The sequence below is a fragment of the Drosophila erecta genome, unplaced genomic scaffold, assembly GCF_003286155.1.
Source record: "Drosophila erecta strain 14021-0224.00,06,07 unplaced genomic scaffold, DereRS2 tig00000126-arrow-pilon, whole genome shotgun sequence".
Taxonomy (NCBI): Eukaryota; Metazoa; Arthropoda; class Insecta; order Diptera; family Drosophilidae; genus Drosophila; species Drosophila erecta.
Genome location: NW_020825209.1, coordinates 10,659,453 through 10,675,925, shown reverse-complemented (window position 1 = coordinate 10,675,925; position 16,473 = coordinate 10,659,453). Strand labels below are relative to the sequence as shown.

Below are 16,473 nucleotides of genomic sequence, written 5' to 3'. Positions count from 1 at the left end.
TATCGTTAGCATTACTAAATCGTATTCAATTAGATCAATTTTATCATGTATAGTTAGCAATTTTTTATGTTTTTAATATTTTTGTAAATTTCTTTTCAATTTTTTTTTGCGCTTTTTCATTCTTGCCTATATGTCTTACATTCTCTAACATATACTTTGAAAAATATATATATCATATATATATATATTTTTTTTATTTGTTTTTGTTTTCTTTTTGTTTTTATTAGATTCCTGCTACAACTCTCATGCTGCGCTTTAGCTGTTTTCCTGGGTAGAAAACACGTTTCTCTCTTTTCTTGCCATCCAAAAAGAAGGGATAAATCTTTCCCTATCATTTCTGCTCATCTGTCTACAAGGACTCATCCTGTATCATCAAAAAAAAAAACAAGTTTGCTTCTTGGTATAAACTTCAACAATTCGACAATATGCTGCTATATAATTATTGTATATAATGTATATATTAATATAGATGTTTTGTATATATATAGGGATATATATATATACGGTTATAGCCTGCCTGCTCTATTGTGTCTGTGTGTGTGTATTATGTTGTGTTCGTTTTGGTGTTGGTGTTGGTGTGTTGCTGTCTCTTTCCTATTTGCTAGAGTTTCTGCTTGCCCAAAACTTTCAGAACTGATGCCTCGTTTACATAATTAATAAAATATATACATATGTATATACATGGATTCAACGGTATATACATATATGTGGGTGTGTGTTTGTGTGTGCATTGGTGTATTGTTGTATTGTTGTATTGGTCTCTCCTCCTCCTCCATCTTCTTCTTCATTTGCATCCTTTAAGTAAGTCAAAGTTCTTGTTGGATCGTCCTCATCAATTGTTGTTGTAGTTGAAATTGTTGGTGTTGTTAATGTTGTTGTTGCTGTTGTTGTTGGTGTGTTGCAAATAGTTTGCGTTGTTATTGTGGTTGTTGTTGTTGTTGTTATTGTTGTTATTATTATAGTAGTAATAGTAGTAATAATAATAATTTAATAACAAACTAAAATCGTTTCACTATTGCGGCAACTCATCCTTTGTATCGACCGGGCTGCTGGGTGACAAAAACTTGCGCACGTACTTGGGAAAATGCGTTTTCTCGTGCGCCTTGAGTATCGTTGAGCGCGAGAAAGTTTTCCCGCACATATTACATCTGAACGGCCGTTCGCCTAAAATGCGATTTCCCAAAAAATGGAAGGAAATCGGGGAAATACGTATAGATATAATAAAATTGATCATGTACACACAAATTTCAGATGGCGGTTGATAATGATGGGGCCTAATCTAGTCTACTAACTTTTATTATTTTTGAAGGAACTTTTAAATTTATGTTCATTTAAGTATAATTATTTGGAAACATATTTGAAAGAGCTAGTATAACAATACCAGTGTTACCAGGTATTAATAATTGGTACAAAAAACGGAAATTGAAGTCCTTATGTGCGATTTTTGAAACTGTATTACGTATACGTAATTTTAATGCGTTTATAAATGTTGGTTTGATCGATAGCTAATTGACTCTTCAAAAAAAATAAACTGTGAAAAGGGACTTTTGGGCGATATATGATATATGCATTTCAGGGGTACTTGTACATCTATAGACTTACCGGTGTGCACGCGACAATGATCTTTCATGTGGTGGCGCAGCTTAAACGCTTTGCCACAAAACTCACATTTAAATGGTCGATCACCTGTATGTACCGACAAATGCGTGATCAGTGATGTAACATCGGGAAAACTTTTAGCACAGAACTTACACATGACAACACTATTCGGATCACTGGACGCGGCGCCCAGCAGCGCCGCTGACTGCGATTGTGCAGCGGCCGCCGCTGCCGCCGCCGCTGCTGCTGCGGCGGACGTGGATGGCGACAAGGAGCCTGAGGTGGCGGTACCGCCACCACCGCCACCACAGCCGCTGCTGCCGCTGCCACCCGTTGCCGCTGCAGCCCCCGTGCCACCGCCACTTCCGCTTCCGCTGCCGAGCATTAGGCCACCGCCATTTCCGGCGGAAGTCGCCGAGCGGGAAACCGCACCCTGTCCGCCGCCACCGCCTCCGCCGCCAGAACTTGCCTCCAGGCAGCTGGCCGTAAAACTCTGGAACGTACAGCCGGCGCTGGCCAACGAGAGGGCCGCCTCCATGTCGATGCCAAAGGCGGCGGCCAATGCCGCCACCTGCTCCTGTGTATCGCTGCCGGAAGTGGCCGCCATCGCGGCGGCGTTCATCTGGAAGGCGAACGGCGATTGTAGGCCGGCGGCGGCCATGTTGAGATCGCTCAGCAGGTGCGAATGGAGCAGAGCCGTGTTGGCTGGCTCGCGGTACTCGAGCGTCTTCAGCGAGTGCGTCAGCAGGTGGCGGGTGAGTTTCGATTGGTTGGGGAAGGCCAAGCGGCAGTAGATGCACGAAAACATGTGCAGGGGCGGCGGCGGGGGGCTGTGCGGGGGCTGCTGCTGTTGCTGCTGATGCAGCAGGGCGGCTGCTGCGGCAGCTGCTGCGGCCGCTGAGCCACCGCCCGCCCCAACGCCCACAGCGTGTGGTGGGGGCTGTTGTTGTTGGTGGGGCGATTCGGACGTTTCCTGGAACAGACACCAAACAAAAATCCAACATCAACTTCTTTACTTGCTTTTCTTTCGGTTTTTTTTTGTTTTTTTTTTGGTTTGGTATTTTTTCTATGGTTTCGGTATTTTTCTAGGTTTTCGGTATTTAATTGCATTTTGGATATTTTTCAGTTTCAGTTTTTGCTGGCAATCGATTTGAATCTCTAGTTTTAGCATCGCCTCTCTGCTGGTCTTGAATTTTTGCTTTTCTTCGTTTTCTTTGTCTTTGGCAAAACTAGTATTTTTCTAACGGAAACCAAAAAAATAATCATACAATTATTTGTTTACTTGGAGTGAGTGAGAGAGAGAGAGAGAGAGAGTAAGAGAGAGAGAGAGAGTTATATATAGGATGTTCCAAACTAAGACAACGTAAATTATGCATTTAAAAAGAAGATAATTCACAGAGTATTTACTTCGGCAACTTGCTCTCCTTACATCACTGTCGGTAAAATAAATCAGCGTTGGAACTCTAGTATTTAAGTTGTACATGAGCGTGGGAGAGATAGGTAAAAGGAAAATTAGGAAAAAAACAAATTACAAACTTTACAATTGTCGAGAAAAAAATAAAAAAAAAAAAAAAACAGAAAATTAAGGCAAGGAACTGAAAACGAAATCAATGAATCAATGTCATCAGAGAAGAAGAATGGAAAACTTAGGGGCCTGGCAGGCCCTGCAATGCTCTCCTCCGGCTCTGCGCCTCTCCCTACTCCGCCAGATTTGGGTCTGGACCAGTTCTTGGGCCGTGGACCAGGCCTAAACCTTGGCCGAGTGCTTCAAACGTGTCTCAAACCGTTGGATGGATGCCAAAAAAACAAGAGGGGGTTTCAGCATTTGACTATCGTTGTGTATTTCGCTTGTTGTTTTTCATTTTCATAGTTATTGCTTTACAAGAATTGCATTAACAAAGTTTCTGGTATTTATATCATTTTCGGTATTTTTGGTACTTTTTTTTTTGGTTTTCAAGAAGTTGAATTTCGATTTTTGTTTGGGCGTTGTTCGAAAAACGTCGCATAATCGTACGTTAGATATTGATAAAGCTTTTTCATTGCTTTCTTTTTTGATTTCGGTTTTACATTTTAGCTTTTTGTGTTTTTTTTTTAAATATAGTTTTTGTTTGTGTAAACTTATTGTTAAAATTTGTTTTGTTTTGTTTTGTGTTTTTTCTTTTTTTTGCTTAAATTTGACGCTTTGACCAAAATTTTGATCAAATTTGGAACGCGGTACGCTTTATCGATTTAAAAGTTTAAATTTGATTGAACAGTGATTTTTTTCGTACTTCAATTGGATTGTCAAATCAAAAACAAAAACGTTGGGATTCGGGTTTATTCATTCGCCTGACAATCAGACGAAATTAAAAAATTTGACTTAACTAAAATAAAAAAAAGAGCTATTCACCACTCACACCTTGCATACATTTTCGAATTCATTTTATTGGATTCTTTTAAGAATTTGGAAAAAAACTTGTATCGTTTTTGCCTGACTTGACAATTTTGCGCACGAAAAAAATCAATACAAATTATAATGGTTAATCTGTACATAAATGTCCATAAATGCTTAAACAAAAATAATACAATTTGGAATAAAAAAACAAAACGAAAAAAAAAACATACAAAATTTTGGGTTATTGGAGAAAACAAACTCGGGGGGGCCAAATCGTGTTTTTTGTGTTTTTCAAATTTCGTGTGGTTCAATAAGTCTCAAATCAAAACAAACAAAATATGCAATTGAAATAAGTTAAATCAAATCAGTGGCTTAACTTAACTATTTTCAAGAAGTTTTTCCATATGCCGCACTCTTTGATCGCATTGAACTCAAATGGTCGGATGTTACAGAAAAAAAACACAAAAATAAAAGGCACATTGACTCTAACGAATGGTTATACAAGTCATGGGAAATGTTCATTCAGCACAGCCATGTTCAAAAAACGCAGATCAACTTCTTGACAATGTCAATATTATCAAATCAAAATAAATGTGAAAAAACAATCAACATTTTTCTTTTTTCTTATCACATTTCTTTTATACTCAATTTGTATCTTTTCATTAATTTTCTTCTTTTTTTTTACAAATATGTGGCACAACGAAAAATAAAAAAAAAATGCAACAAAAGGCAAGAAAGTAGGGGAAAAAGGTAATGGAAATGAAGAAAATTTAGGACGGAAAATGAAACCAAGTGAAAACGGAATTTCGGATGCGGATTCGAAGATCCATTTAGCCCAGAAGCTAAGAAACCTGCGCACAAAGTTCTATATCCTTGTGGTTGGACAAAGGGGAACGATCGAGTTTCCATATCTTAAACATAGGTGGCACAGTTGCAGTTGAGTCAGGTATTACATACATTAACTTAGGCGTACGCATGTACTGTACGTGGTATGTATATATACCTAGAGAAAGAGACAGATCTTCAGACTTATACGTATGGTATATGGTATGGTATCATCAGGAGTCACAACATTTAGTTCAAAAATTCAGATAACAAAAAAATCGACCAACGGAACAACCAAACACACATTTAAAACACACATACGTAATCCTTTCGATAGTCGATAATCGATATTCGATATCTGATATGTCTTTACTTCTGTAGAGCACAACAACAACGATAAATGATATGGAAGGAAACGGAGGCATATATTATGTATACATACGAGTAGGTTTTATATAGTAAACACAAAAATTTAACGACAGACAGAAAGAGAGACAGACAGAGCGATTGGGTTATTAATTAGAAAGAGATAGAGTTAGAAATAGAGTAGAATTGAAACCAGAATAATGAAATGAAAGTACACAACATCAATTCCATAAGAGAGAGATAGAGAGAGAGACAGACAATAAGAGCATAGAGCACAGTAGTTAAAAAAATAAAATATATCTAGGAACATAAAAGTACACACATTGAATAAGTTAAAGTCCATCAGCCAAAAGTAAAAACAAAAATTGTAATAAAAATAAAATCTTTCATGTTTTCAGGAAGACCTTAAATGGATCTCACATAAAACATACAAAAAAAAATAATGTACGTAGCTTTTTTATTTGATTTTGGTAAAATAGAATTTTTTGAACATTTAATTTAATTTGTGTTTTCGAATTTTGTATTATCTTTCAAAAAATAAAAGGAGCTCGGACTAAGGAGCTAGACTATTTAATTTCGAACTGTGATGGAACAAAAATGAAATCAATTCTTTTACTGAATTTTGCATTAAAGTAAAGCGTATCCACTTTAAATAGAATTGCTTAGAATAGGTAGTCACATTAATTATTTGAATCGAGTGAGGAAGTTGCAAAAAATGTCTAAAGGACACAATTAGCAGTTCGAAAATCGAACTAATAACAAATTGGTTAGATATTCGAAAAAAATACACACATTGGCTAAGTAAAACACGTAGAAATGATTAATTAAGGAAATGAACGATAACAAAAATGAAAACATACGTTTAGAGAGAAATGAAAGACATTTAGCTTATGGAAAATAGAACACACACATTTACCATTTACATAAACGAACAACGAACGAACGATTTATGGTAAAAGCGTTCCACATTTAGATAATACATATATATCGTTGAAAAAATAGTATTATATAGTATGTTGGTTGAGTGTGATTTGTGGGTGTGTGAGCGTGGCATGTTGGTGTGTATGTGTGAGTTAGTTCGATTTAGTTTTCTATAATTTGATTGAGATTTCGTTATTTCTCTATTTTTTTTTATTATTTTTTTTCTTTGGTTGCATTTCTTGGCAGTGATTTTTTTTGTGGTTTTCTTTATTCTTTTTTTTTGCGGTTATGTAGTTTAAAAAACACCAAAAGCGCTTTATTACGATTCTTTGTTTTGGTTGATAAATTAATGCATTATATATGTATATATATTTAGGTATATATATATTTCGGTTATCAATTGCACAACGTTCAGATCTGGACCCCTCTCTTGTTTTATTTGATGGAGAATTTGTGGTTTCTTTTATATTGCTGTACCGTATTCGTATTGATTAATAATATTAAAAGCACAACACACAGTTTGACACATTGATAATATCGATATAGATAGAGACAGAGAGACAAATAGATCGAGAGAGACAGATAAAGTGACACACAGAGCGAGAGCGAGATACAGAGTAAGTTTGAGACAGAGATAACAAGTTATAGCAAAATATTACATTTACAAGTTTGGTTTCAAGTGAAATCAAATAAAAAGGGGTTACAACAAAGGACTTTATCGTTTCAGCTAATTGTGATGCAAAGAAAGGAAAGAATTAGATTTATAAGGCTGGAAATCGGGGGATCGAATATATATATAAGTGGGTAGTATCCAAATTTTGTGCAGCGAATTTCGTTCTCATTTACAGTTTTTAGTTTTTTCAAATTTTTCGGTTATAGGGGGATTTTAGTTCAATTTTCTCACAAAGCGCAAATTAAAATATAATCTTCTGTTATTTATTTTTTGCTGTTTTCTTTTTAGCTTAGCTTGGCCAAAATGTTTGAAGGGTGTATGATTTCCATTTGATGGGCTTTATAACACATGCATTATATACATAAACATAGGGGTTCTATAAAATGATAGATGACTCTGTATTAGCGTGAGTGAATAAGCGATCTTAAAGCTATGTAAAATGATAGTTTAGTTACGCTGTTGTTGCAGTTGCCAATAGGTTTTTATACACTATTTACAATACCAAATTGAGTTCTCAACATAAAGTGCCCATTGCTATGCATGAAGCCTGCGGCGATTTTTAAAAGTTCCCCCATAAATTTAATTGAGCTCAGCTGCTTGCAGGACGTGTTTTTTCTTTTTGTTGCTTTAAGCGAGATTACTCGCCCGATGCACCACTAACTTACATCCACTGATGTTGCGTGATTTCTGCCGGCAGAAGACAGGCAGCAGGCAGCAGGCAGCAGGCAGAAAAAGGCTACCAAATAAACAAACTTTCCATTAGCCAAATTGCAGTTTCGGCCTCTCCCGCTCTTGGCAGCGGATTATTGAATAACCCCAGTGCAGGGTCCACCAAATCTGGGTCACCACAAGCACAAATGCCAAATGGGAAAGCGGTAAAAAAATTGGAAATACGAAATGGTAAGGGGATTAGGATGACAGCGAAATAGGGAATTGGCCAAGAAGTAGCGACGTAAGTCGATGAACCGCCTCGATTTGGGAGACGAGTTCAACGAGCCTACGCCTAATGGAGTGATTATCTGGCCCTCTGCACCTCCTTCTGCGCTTCCTTTTGAACTTCCCCGAGTTTGCTCGATTTTCTCCGATTTTCTCAGATTTTCCCACAAGCGCCAGACGCACTCCATATCTGGCTGCTCTGCTATTGCCACATTGCCGTTAATGTCCTGCGCCGTACACCTGAAGAAAATGTTTGTCCAAGCCAGCTTGCAATCTATAATTCGGGGAAATTCCTGAGTATGTTTGCCCGTGAACTACTGCTTGACCGTAGGTCAGAGGTGATTTCCCGGAGTATGACGTGGCATTGCGGCGGAAATCCTTTTTCCAATGTGCACCCATCAACTTCTGCAGCACTTTGGTCGTCTTGAGGCCCGACTTCGTCATCATCGTCATCATTTCCATCGTCATCGTCGTAGTCGTGTCGTCGCCGCAATAATAATCAAATATCGATCGATGTGCGTCTGGTTTCGGTTGCCCCTTTGGTTTGCTTCTTTTTCTACGAAAATTTTCGACGGTCGTCGGCCTTTTCTTGTTCATTTTGATGCCGTATTGCGGCGCTTTAAGCCATCAGCCTCAACCTCCTCGACCTCCAACCCCCAACCCCCAACCCCAAGCCCCAAGCCCACTTTTTGCCCCAGCCCGTCACATTTTAATAAAAGCAAATTTTTAATGAAAACTCTCTTGGGTTTGCCTTGCCTTTTTATGCAGCCATGAGAGCCATACACCCGACCATATATACATATATATATTTCAGCTGGTTTGTTTGCATTTGGTGCGCTTAATTATTTTCCTCTTTTTTCCATACTTTTTTTTTGAAGGTCCCTTTTCATTGCAATCAAAAAATAGACGCAATAGATGACGCATATAACGCATCTGGCAAATACTGCGGAAACTCATAGAACTTTGGTTTGCTGGGCGGCCTGAATGCGGAAGCGACTATTTCAAATATTCCGCCACTCGCCTTTTTCGTAATATTTTTGCACAAATTATTATGTATTGTTATAATTCCTTTTTTATTTCGCATTTTTTGTGAGCCCTTTGGAACGGGTCTTAGGAGCCTACAACGTTTGCATTGATATATACATATATGGTATGGGGTTTTTGCCGCCTGCATATATACATATATGTTTTTATTTGTGTTCTGGCACTTGGTGTCTTTTTGGATATTTTCGAATTTTTTCCGCGGAAGTGGCAATCGCTGCTCGTTTCGCTGATTTTTTGTTATACAACAAATTTATATAAAATAGATGTGTGTGCGAACATCGCAAACAGTCCAAGTAGGCAACTCCACTCCTCATCGAGACAGAAGTCAAACCTCAAATGCCGTTGGAAGTTCAAGAGCAACTGGGCCGGTAAATGGTGACCCCGATAGGCCAGAAGTCGCATCAATTGCAGTCAATAACTCGCACCATTCAAAGAACATTTGATAAGTCATTAAATAGCACTACCAAGTTATATGATATTTCCGCCCCTTGTAGAAATTCAGACTAGCGAAAGCAGACACTTACTATTACTTATCTTTTTATCGAATTTCGTTTCTAAAAATCCGATCTGGTTACCTTCAAGGCTATTTGCAGTTTTCCGTATTGAAGAGGCTTAAAGTCGGCGAGGCTATTAGCAGTTTTGTAGCTTCATTCCGCCCTTGTTTGAGCCGAAATAAAAATCGGGTAAGTCGGCAAGGGTCGCACCGAGCCAGGGGGCGTGGCTGGGCCGATGGGGTGGCGCGGCAAAGGGTGAAGGGCTGAAGGGGTAAAAAGGGGGGAGGTCCACCAAAAAGCACTTGAAAAACTTTGCAATCAACGCAGCGCGGGGCATCGAGCGCTGATTACAATGCCGCGGCAGAGAAGTCGCCGTCGCAGTTGCAGCGCCAAATGTGCAATGTGCGTGCGGGGGTGGGGCAAAGTGGGGCAGGGTGGAGCAGGGTGGGCGGCTGAGGGCTCCTGCTGCCCCACACAATGCAATATATTTTCGCTTTGGCATTTGTTGCGTTTTGGCAGCATTTTTTGTTGTTGACTCCCTTTTTTTTCGCTCTTTTCGTATATTTGTTTGGATTTCCGCTGCCTCACAAAAATCTTTTTTTTGCGGTTTTTTTTTTAATATTTTTTATTTTGCGCATTGCATGATTGACAGTTGCCAGGCATTGATGGAGGCTTAGAGTGATGGGGCGGTTGGGGCTGTGAGTGAAAGAGGGGCCCAACTCCACCGACAATACCTAAATGCATTCAGTCAAAAGTTGTGCGAAAGCCTCCGAATAAAAATATTAAAAAATATATGCATAGCCCCGGCATTTATATACAAACGTAAACAAATCCATGTGCATGCGAACAGTGGCGGCGCAAATAATAGGGCCCCCAACTCGAACTCTTCTATTTTTGACTAGAATTGCGGTTCGCCAATTGAGTACATTTCTTCTTATTAAATGTTTTAGCTGGCATTCGTTTCAATTAAAATCTAGTGTGGTATATATGTGTCCAAAAATACCCAGTAATTTCTTTTATTTTGAGTAAACTGACTTTAAATATTAAATTAAAATGTGACCTTTAATTCAATTTGGACATCTTTTATAGTCTTTGCTGAAGCCTTGCCAATAAGTCTCATTTTAATATATTTCGAAGAGCTATTGACACTTGTCTTCGCATTCCCAGTATTTCCGCCTTGTGTGTCCCTGTACCAGCGTTCATATTACGCATACGCAATGTTGACGGCAAACAAACAACGCAAATGCTGACAAGGGCAGGTGCTGGTGGAGCGGGTTGGGGGGGGGGGGGGTTGCCCCAACAGAGGGGCTTGCAAAAGGGGGGACGACGACTCATGAAATGCAAGCGCAGCAGCGGCGGCGGCGACATTTGAGAGGGCCAGCCTAAAGGTATGCTATGAAAAAATTGCATAAGAGCAGCAGCAGCAGCTCGAAAAACGAGAGGAAAAAAAGCGAACGCATTTGTTTCAAAATTAAATACTCATGTGTGTGGCCGTGTGTGTCTGTGTAGAAAAGAAAGCAAAAAGTAAAAGAAAGCAAAAGTTGTTGGTTTTGTGCGTTGATTTTGGTTTTGCTTTTGCCTTTGCTCGCTCCCCTCCTTATAATCATTTCTTTCCCCCCTTTGCGCAACAGCGAAGAAAGGGCCACAGAGGCGGACGGCAAGGAGAACGGAGAACGGAGAAAGGAGTGCAACGCAAGCCGGGAAAAAAGAAAGTGTAAAAGCAAAAGTATTTATTATGCGGCAATGGCTTGGAGAGGCCTACAAGAGGCCTGCAGAACATCAGAGTCAACGAATTGCAGCGCACAAAGTCGCACATCTACATACACACGTACACAGCGAAAATCAAACCATTTTTAGTGCCGTGATAAATATTAGATATACAGTTAGAGAACTTTAAAAAAACCCATTTAATTTACTTGCTTGAGAATCAAAATATATTTAATATGCCTAACGTTTTCGAGAGAGCTGTTTTAATATTTGAAAAATAGCAATTAATACACATTTCTAGAAAATGCCTGATTTTGTATAAATATTAAAATGATATACATTTTTCATAAATTTTGTATGCAACTATAAAGATAATTTGAAAATACATATAAAAATATTATGAAAAGAATCAGATTCGTGTACAGAACTTATCAAATCGCCGGTAGTTTCAAAATGACAAAGTTGCCTTTGCTTTGATCTGATTTTTTTCCAAGTTGTATTAAAATTTATCCTGTGCAACACACAGCCGACCCTCACACAGATACTCGCACACACACACACACACGCACACTGGCGCATTCGGCGTCAACGTCCGCAACTCGAGGCGGCCGCCACTTTTTTGTTGCCTTCTTTTGGGCTTTCATTTTCCCAGGCTTTCTTTTTTAGATAAATTTTTATTTGAATTTATGCATGTGCGTCGCTGCAGGAGAAAGGCGCCGATGGAGGGGCAAAGAAGGCGGGGGGAATTTGTTGGGACACATACAATAAATACCACGTAATGCTCCAGACTTCGTAAAAAGATTTCCAGTTACGTTAAAAGTGGAAAGCTTTGTCCGGCAATGTACACATTGCTTCATTGACCAACAATTCCAAGAAGAAATCGAAGAAATTTTCTTGAAAATGAATTTCTCAATGCTCCACATTAAATGTTAAAGTTTTCCTTTTACAGGTGAAGGAAAATTTAATTAAATGTCAACTTGAAGGAATATTCGCCTCTGTTCGATGATAATTTTCTGCGACTTAAAGAACTTCCATTTGGAATGCATTTGGAGACCGCAACCTTGCGGCAAGTCAACACTGCGAGCCTTACATTTTAATTTTCAAACTTTTAGGTACTCTTGCATTTTTGACAACATTTCCGCTGGCTTGGCCCATCTGGGGTCTGTCATCCAGCTTTTGCCACCCCGAAATTCGCCCCTAAACTCGTCAAGCGTTGCAACAAAGTGCGTTATGCATATATATAAAATCTTTTTTGCTGCCTTTTTCCACTGCACTGAAGAAGAGGCTAGGAAACATAAGAAAAACGACAGTGGCTACTCGTGTTCCTTTTGCCTTCATTCTCCCATATTTTTTTTTTTTGGTTTTTTCTGTTTCAGCCCAACATTTTTCGCGTTTATCCCTGTTGACGAAAATTTGCGCTTAAAAAGAATGAGTAGATGGTCGTGGGCGGCGGCGACGGAGGAAAATGTAATGTGAAAATATATTTGCCGGAAGCTAAATGTTTTGCCAGGCAAGTACAGTTGTGCTTGCCGTGTACCCAAAAGTATGCATTACATTCACTCTGAATGCGAGCCAAAATTAGTGGAGACAACCGCCGCCCAAAGGAAGCGGCGCGAAATGCCTTGTTCGCACTGGGGGCAGCAAAATAAATTGAATATCGAGCCACCCACACAGTCCAAACAATTTCTTAGTTTTTGTTTCTTATTTATTTTTGTTTTGTTTTGTACTCCCCTTTGTTTGTCCTGTTGCAACATGCGACAATTTTTCTTATTGTTTGATTTGAATATTTGATTTGGTTTTTATTTTATTTCTATAGCATTCGCAAATAATAAATGCACGGACATGGAAAGGCTGGCGAGCTGGATTAAATGCGGCTATTGTACACACTGCGTATACTCTATTTGCATATTCATTTGTTAGAAGCGTCTGAATTTATCTCTAGGCTGTTTGTAATGGTCGTTCCCGGGCATAGTATACTTCAATATTTAATTATAGCATTAATTGAAAAATGCTTCTATATTTAATGCTTCTTTCCAAGAATTTCTCTGTAAAGCTGCGCCTCTGTTTTTCCCCCTAACTTAATGATAGAGGATCGCCTCGTCGAATGATTTTTTTTAATATCTTTATCGAAAAGGCCTGGACAATGCCGCCTCTCTTGACAGCCATATTGAAAATTATAGTGTCGTAAACATGCAACTGCAACAACAGCAACAGCATTGGTGGCAAATAAAAAATTAAATTAAAATAGAAGGGAAGGCAACGGAAAGGAATGAAATGGAGGGGCGGAAGGAAGAAGGACCTCGAACAGAACATGGCCAGTAAATAAATAATACAAACAAAAAATTCCAGGGGTGTGGAAGTAAGGGGGGGTAGGGGGGACAAAATTGCAAACGGAAATTGCCAACAATGTGTGGCAAGTGAAAAGTGGAAGTGGCCCACAAAACGAAGCGATAAAAACTCAACTACCAACGTGGAAATAAAACCAAACACAAAATTCTATCAACTGTGCGAAAACTTATGGCATATGGTGTTTTAGGTGTGTGAGTGTGTGGGAAATTTACAGAGAGATATTTACACATAGATATACGACAACAACAACATAGATTACATACACATAGATTGGATTAACTAACAAAATTACACAGACACTTATCGATAGACATTGATAGAGAGAGACAGAGAGAGAGAGAGAGAGACATAGCTAGCTAGAGGTAGAGAGAGACAGATAGAGAGAGAGATAGAGCGCTACACATTAAACAAAACATGATTACTATATAGAGCTAGGAAACTGAACAACTAACATTTGATACTGGTTTTTGTTTTTTTTTCTCAAATTACTTTTAAGGATTCTCTTCAACTGAATAGAAAAAAGAAAAACTTTACTTCTTAGGTTGGGAAAAACTTGATATGTATATATAGGGCATAGATATAGATGGATAAGTTATATATATATATATTAAGTAGATATATATGTGGGTATATATATATATGTATAAAAAATTCATAGACAAAGAACACGACGAAGAGCAAAAATATATGTTGAGTTTTGATTTTGTTTTCTTTTTGCATTTGTTTTTTGGATTTTGTATTTTGTTTTTGGTAATTAAATATATAAATATGGCATATTGAAGTATATATATAAGAACAGACAGAGAGAGAGAGCAATACTTAAAATATAGATATACATATATGTAGAAATGGAGTCGGATCGAGCCAGATTGGGATCAGATAGATCATTTTTGCGAGACGCATCTCGGAATTCGTTAAATTCGTTTCATTTTTTTAAATATTTTTTTTAACCTATCGAAGCAGCAAAAGCATTCACTGAAAGGGATCTCCTGGGACTGGAGTTTCTTTTCGAATTTTGGCATGGGTTCGTATCGAATCGTATGTTCAGAGGGCAGGGAATTCAGGGGCGGGGTCAGGGCCGGGGCCAGGGTCAAAGGTATCGCCAAATCGCAGACTTACCGACTCGTGGGAGGCGCGGTAGTCAAGGTCGCCGCCCAGGCCGCCGCCAGCTGATGCCGAACGCTGTTGCATGTGTCTGCTGTGACTGCTGTTGTCGTCCTCGCTGCAATCGATCTCCTTCTTGAGACTCTGCAAGGGAATGCCAAGGTGGGGTTACTCAACTATTTCAACTATTCGGGAGAACTAATCAACTGACTGCCTTTTATAATAGCCAGCTAACCCAGTTTGAAATGTACTCACCAATGGCACCGATTGCACGGGCAGGAGATTGGCCACGGTTCCCGGGCTCAGCAGGCTGGAGGAGGATGCTCCTCCCCTGCCGCCATCGTTGCCGCCGCCGCCGCCGTCGCGCGAGCTCCTGGACGCCGGTCGACCGCCGGAGCCACCAATACTGAGGTCCGAAGCGCCTGCTCCAGCCGCCTGGGCCGCCGACATGGCCGGCGTGGAGCGTTGCGAATCCATGGCCGCCGCTGCTGCAGCTGCCGCCGCCGCTGCTGCCGCCGCCGATGAGGATGGCAGGGTGATCAATGGCGAGGGTATCAATGTGGAGCCGGTGGACAGGTCCACGCCACCGCCGCCGCCACCCGCACCGCTGCCCATCTTCATGTTGAGACCCAGATCGTTGCTGCTGTTGTCCGCCTCATCGTCATCGTCCAGATCCATCTCATCGTCGTAGTCATCGTCGAGGATCTCGCTCTTGGCAATCACGGGCATGGCATCATCGTCATCCGAGTGCGGATGGAGCTGCTGGTGGTGCGGCGGATGGTGGTGGTGGTGGTGGTGCTGCGGATGCTGGTGGTGCTGCGCATGGTGGTGCGTGTGATGGAGACGCTGCAGGTTCTGGTGGGCCAGCCGCTGGGCAATGCCCCTGGCCATCGCGGTGGCAGGGCCCACCACCACGACATCATCGTCCAGGTCCTCATCGTTCACATCTTGCACCAGTCGATCGTCCATCACCTGTCGCTGGTGGTGATGGTCGCCATCGTCGTCGTCGTCGTCATCCACCGCAACCACGGAGTCCGCTGCGCCGCCGCTCGTCGCTGTGCCGCCATTGCTGGCCGCTGAGGTTTTCCCACTATTAGTGTTGTTGTTGTTGCTGCTGGAGTTGTTGTTGTTATTGTTGTTGTTATTATTATTATTGTTGCCGCTGCTGTTGGTGTGGCAGGAGTTGCTGCTGCCGCTGAGGCTGTTGCTGCCGCCCTGCTGCGCTGCTGCTGCTGCTGCTGCTGCGGCGGCGCTTTTTGGCTCGACATTTGGTCTTTGATAGAGATCCAGCGGCATGGGCGTGTCCTCCTCCTCATCCTCATCGTCCTCGTCGTCTTCGCGCTCCCTCAGCATCGTCTCCTCGTTCTCATCCAGCTCATCCACCTCCTCCACATCGTCCTCCTCCTCATCCTTTAAGTTGCGACCGAGCAGCTTCTCGCTCAGCAGCGCGTCCGCCTGGTGTTGCTCCTGTTCCCGATCCTCCGCCACATCCTCCTTGTCCGCCGGCTGCATTCGCGAGGATCGTTTGGCGGGCGTGGGACTGCTGCGATCGCTAGCCTCCCGCTTCTGCCCGCCGGTTGACGATGATGACGAGGTCGCCTCCTCCGAGTGCGCAACACCAGATGCAGCTGCTGCTCCTGCTGCTGCTGCTGATGTCACCGACAATGAGGAGGATGTTGCTGCCGTGGATGTTGCTGCTGTGGCACAGGTTGCTGTTGTGGTTGCCGCCGTTGTAGTCGTTGTACTACTACTCCCCGCCGCCGCTGTTGCCGTTGTGGACGCAGATGTTGCTGCTGTCGCTGCTGCTGATGCTGCTGCTGCTGCTGCTGCCGCCGCTGCCGTTGCCGCCACAGATGTTGCTGAGGTTGAGGTCGATGTTGCCGCCGCGGCAGTTGCCGTTGCCGTGGCAGTCGCCGCCTGGGTGGCCGCTGTGGCATCGAGAGCGGCCGCCGGACTGTCGGCCGCCTTGTGGGCGGATCCGCCGCTGCCGCCGCCGCCTTGCGGACGCAAGCGGTCCGGTTCCCGTTCCGGTTCGCGCAGCGTCGTGTTCTGGTTCGTCATCTCGGCCAGGCCCTTGACCT

At 41.6% G+C, this 16,473-nt stretch overlaps 1 protein-coding gene across 3 annotated transcripts in view; it reads right to left on the bottom strand.

Annotated features, from left to right (window-relative positions):
* Positions 1 to 977: 977 nt before the first annotated feature.
* The window catches only part of LOC6550857, a 94,918-nt gene continuing 79,422 nt past the window's right edge, over positions 978 to 16,473 (bottom strand). For 2 of the 3 annotated variants that reach the window (XM_015155820.2, XM_026981604.1), the window contains exons 4-7: positions 14,648 to 16,471; positions 14,408 to 14,536; positions 1,603 to 2,572; positions 978 to 1,164 (exon numbers count right to left, since the gene is read on the bottom strand). In XM_015155820.2, coding sequence (XP_015011306.1) covers positions 1,013 to 1,164; positions 1,603 to 2,572; positions 14,408 to 14,536; positions 14,648 to 16,471 — 3,075 coding nt within the window. In that variant the 3' untranslated portion in view covers positions 978 to 1,012. The remainder of the gene's footprint in view (positions 1,165 to 1,602; positions 2,573 to 14,407; positions 14,537 to 14,647; positions 16,472 to 16,473) is intronic. The other variant, XM_015155819.2, reaches the window with a different exon arrangement.